Source organism: Berghia stephanieae, chromosome 15, assembly GCF_034508935.2.
Source record: "Berghia stephanieae isolate SIO BIC M18660-M18661 chromosome 15, UCSD_Bste_1.3, whole genome shotgun sequence".
In the NCBI taxonomy this organism is placed as follows: Eukaryota; Metazoa; Mollusca; class Gastropoda; order Nudibranchia; family Aeolidiidae; genus Berghia; species Berghia stephanieae.
Window position 1 is genome coordinate 21,996,634 of NC_088374.1, and position 5,000 is coordinate 22,001,633.

The 5,000-nt window shown below is 40.0% G+C and overlaps 1 protein-coding gene across 1 annotated transcript in view; it reads left to right on the forward strand.

Moving 5' to 3' along the window:
* LOC144960678 (uncharacterized) overlaps positions 1-5,000 on the forward strand; it is a gene marked incomplete in the record, with an annotated part of 100,834 nt that overhangs the window by 27,972 nt on the left and 67,862 nt on the right. Inside the window, 1 exon segment of the mRNA XM_078893959.1 lies at positions 322-427. Within this exon segment, the coding sequence (XP_078750085.1) occupies positions 322-427 (106 nt within the window).

Consider the following 5,000-nt stretch of genomic DNA (forward strand, 5'->3'; position numbering starts at 1 on the left):
AACTTTTCCGCCGGTGACGTCACAGCAGACTATGGGTGACGTCCAATCAAGGGACGCTACTCTTCAGCTAATCTCATTCCCTATTAGAAAACAGTAAACCCCAAGGATGGTTTACTAGTCCCGTATGTATCAATTCTGTAACAATTACTCTAGCCACTGATCAAGGGAGTGTATCACGTCTCAAACGCATTCTCTCAATAATAATAATAATAATAATAATAATAATAATAATAATAATAATAATAATAATAATAATAATAATAATAATAATAATAATAATAATAATAATAATAATATCATCTCCGATAATATTATCAACAGGAGACGTTCGACGACGGCTATAGAGTCAATTCTGTGGAGATAGACGCGCCCGGGGACCAGTACATAACTAAGTTTAGAAAGAAAATAGTCCATGACTTCAATACAGGTAAGTATCGAGTATTAATAAGTAATCGATACTTATTAGTCAAATATTGTCACCCATCGTCTCAAAACGGAGCGGCTCTGTTGTCTTGTAGTTAGTGTGACACTTGCTTTCGGATCGAAAGGTTCGATCTGGGTTCGAGCCTCGCTCTGCGCATAGGAGACGTATGACGAGGGCTATAAAGTCTTTTCGATGGAGATAGAGGCGCCCGGAAACCAGTTGATAAAAATATAAGTATCGTATTTCGTTACGTAATCGATACTGAGTCAAATGTCATCCAACGTCTCAACCGGTATTAAATAAATACAAATTCCCGTTATTCGTCCCTTGGAGAAATTTGTCTTTAGGGTCTATTCAAAGGGAAGACTGGACTATCGCAGGCGTCAACCGCAATGCAGCACCGGCGCAAAGTGAGCTAGGGCGAGGTGACTTGCTCAAGGCCACAAAGCACAGCCGCGGGTGATCAAACTCGGCACCTATTCAGGTACGAAGCAAAGACCGTACCGCTGAGCCACTCTGCCCCCCATGCCAGGATATCTTTAACTCTCTCCTTACCGATCATTTTCTGTATTTTCCCAAAAATGGCAGACTTAGTCGGGTTTGTCTTTTTTACGAAACCCGCCGAAACCTGCCGAAACCCGCCGAAATCCGACCAAACCCGACAAAACCAGACAAAGCTATGGGAAGTAGGTAGCAGTGGAGAGTGAACCTGGAACTCAAGGAAGTGTACACCATTGGGGACTGAACCTGGGACTGGGTTTCGGCGGGTTTCGTAAAAAAGAATTAGTGCTTTTTTACGAAACCCGCCGAAGCCAGCCGAGACCCGACAATATCCAGAAAAGTTATGGGAAGTGTGCGCCAGTCGGGAGTGAACCTGAGACTATGGCTACCGGCGGGTTTCGGCGGGTTTCGTAAAAAAAGATACACCGCTCCTTACCGATCATTTTCAGTATTTTCCCAAAAATAGCAGACTTACTCAGAATAAAAATTGATTTTTTAAACTGAAACAATCTCTTTACCAAACATCTTTATGTTCTTAATAATTAAACAAAGAACATTGTGATGTATTATATTATAAAACTGAATAAGAAAATTTATAATTGTGTCGTAACAAAATGTGATGATTTTGCTGTAGGTGGTAAGGAGAGCGTAAAACCCAAATTGTATCTTAAGGAATAAAGTGATAGAAAATGCTAATTATTTAGGGTTTTTTGCAGGACAAGAAATTGTATTTATTCACCACAATGTAATAATGAAAATTTGTTTTAAAATTTCATATTTGTGACCCTCCGTCTCAAAACAGTATAATGTCGGGATGATTCAGACCCCAAAAAGTGAATTTAGAGATAGAATGATGAGAAATTGGACTTAAGAAGATTTTGCAATGCAAGAAATAGTCTTTATACTCCACCATAACGTACAGAAATTAAACCCAAGTTGGATATTGGTGGCTATGAATTCAATTTCCCTTACCGAGTGGACTCCAACATAATACCGCTTTGTTACAATGGGTCACATTTGTATCTATAAACTTAATTTCCCTTGCCTAGGCGTATGTACGACTTTGTTTTCGTGTGGTATGACACTCGCTATCGGATCAGAAGGTCCTAGGTTCGAGCCTCGCTCGGCGCATAGTTGAGTCATTGGAACAGGCTCTTTACTCACATTCTCTCACCGTATTCAGGTGTAAAATGAGTACCTGGCCGTTAACAGCGTTGTCTCTGTCCAAAAAAGATTTGTAATATCGCCTAGCAGGCGGCATGTCTCGTTCTACTTTTTAAATGTAGCTGTTGGTCAGGGACCCTTTGTAAAGCGCTTTGCGCAAGTTTAGTGGATATTTAAAAATTATAAATTATTCCCTTCCGCCACGACATCATAAGATGTTGCCTAGGCATTCCACCAAGGAATATAGATAATTCATCAAACAAGATGTCTGATGTCAACAGGAATCACCCATGTTGTCCAAGTGAGTGAATTGGGAGTTAATAATCTTACCCAAGGAAAAAAAACGGAAGTGCCTGAAGCGGGGCACGTACCCGGGACTTTCCGGGTCACCGTGCGATGCCTAAACCACTCGGCCACTTCACCCCCTAGTGAATATTGCTCTATATAATAGGTCAAATGTATGGAAGAAGTATGAAGAAGTATGGAAAAGAACACAGCAGAAACCAGTGGGAGAGGAATTAGGAAGAAGACGATGGAGGTGGATTGGACACACGCTTAGAAAGAATGACTCCACTATGACAAAGAAAGTATTCGACTGGAACCCCCAGGGCAGAAGATCGAGGGGAAGGCCACGAGGAACATGGAGAAGAATTAAAGAAGCTGATATATAGAGAAGTGGTAAGACCTGGAATGAGATTTTAAAAAATAGTTAGCTCGGGATAGAGAAGGATGAAAACTTTGTCTGTGGCCTCTACCCTGACCCAGGGTGAAAAAGGCAATGATGATGTTGATGATAGAGAAGGATGGAAACTGTTTGTCTGTGGCCTATACCCTGACCCAGGGTGAAAAAGGCAATGATGATGTTGATGATAATAGGTCAAGTTTGTATTTTTTTTTATATCCACCTCTGTCCCCAATAACAAACCGTAGCCCGTTCCTCCATGGAGCGGATATATAACGTTGTACAATCCTTTGAGGGTGATTGATATATAACGTTGTACAATCCTTTGAGGTAGATTGATATATAACGTTGTACAATCCTTTGAGGGTGATTGATATATAAAGTTGTACAATCCTTTGAGGGTGATTGATATATAACGTTGTACAATCCTTTGAGTGTGATTGATATATCACGTTGTACAATCCTTTGAGGGTGATTGTTCCATTCCTCAGTCTATACATCAGAAAAGGTGTCAGGGGGGCAGCGTGGCTCAGGGAAGGGAGATAAGACTTGTAATCTATCAGGAAAGGGAGATAAGACATGTATTCTATCAGGGAAGGGAGATAAGACTTGTATTCTACCAGGGAAGGGAGATAAGACTTGTATTCTATCAGGGAAGAGAGATAAGACTTGTATTCTATCAGGGAAGGGAGATAAGACTTGTATTCTATCATGGACGGGAGATAAGACTTGTATTCTATCAGGGAAGGGAGATAAGACTTGTATTCTATCAGGGAAGGGAGATAAGACTTGTATTCTATCAGGGAAGGGAGATAAGACTTGTATTCTATCAGGGAAGGGAGATACGACTTGTATTCTATCAGGGAAGGGAAATATGACTTGTATTCTACCAGGGAAGGGAGATAAGACTTGTATTCTATCAGGGAAGGGAGATAAGACTTGTATTCTATCAGGGAAGGAAGATAAGACTTTTATTATACCAGGGAAGGGAGATACGACTTGTATTCTATCAGGGAAGGGAGATAAGACTTGTATTCTATCAGGGAAGGGAGATAAGACTTGTATTCTATCAGGGAAGGGAGATAAGACTTGTACTCTATCAGGGAAGGGAGATAAGACTTTTATTCTATCGGGGAAGGGAAATAAGACTTGTATTCTATCAGGGAAGGGAGATACGACTTGTATTCTATCAGGGAAGGGAGATACGACTTGTATTCTATCAAGGAAGGGAGATAAGACTTGTATTCTAACAGGGAAGGGAGATAAGAGACTTGAAATGGTCGTGTGTTTTTGCTTCGTACCCGAAAAGTGCCGAGTTCGATCACCAGCCGCTGCGCTGTGCTGTGTGGCCTTGAGCAAATCACCTCCCTCGCCCTAGCTCAATTGCGGCGCTGCACTGCGGTTGATGCCTGGGTTGTTCCACTCTTCCCTTGGAATAGACCCTACAGACAAATTTCCCCTATGGGATGAATGAAGGGATTTTATTTTATTTTGCTAAGTAAATGTTAGGGCGCTTTTTATTTTTGAGTAAAATCCTAGAACTAAGTCGGTCTTCGTCTTAATGTTTACAACGGTATGGAAAATATAGAAAATATAGAAATAGATAAGTATTAAATCCTTCCAATATTATCATTGCTATCATTATAGCCATTGTTATGATTTCATGTTGAGAGTGTGCCATCAAACTGTCAACAGGTAAAATCAGTGATATAAAAACTACAACTGATGATTTCCTTCCAATATTATTATTCCTATCATGATAACCATTGTTATGATTTCAGGTTTAGAGCATGTGCCTGTAATGTCAGTGATATAAAAACTACAACTGGTGATTTCCTTCCAATATTATTATTCCTATCATGATAACCATTGTTATGATTTCAGGTTTAGAGTAGTAAGCCATTATTTAGGACAACATGGGTGATTCCTGTTGACATCAGACATCATGTTTGATGGATTATCTATATTCCTTTATGTAATGCCTAGGCGACTGGACCATCAACCGCTCAACCCGTGTCTGTAATGTCATCGATATAAAAACTGCAACTGGTCATATCCTTCCACCATTATCGTTGATATCATTATAACCATTGTTAGGATTTCAGGTGTAGAGCATGTGTTTGTAATGTCACTGATATAAAAACTGCAACTGGTGATTTCCTTCCAATACTATTAATGCTATCATTATAACCATTGTTATAATTTCAGATTTAGAGCCTGTGCCTGTAA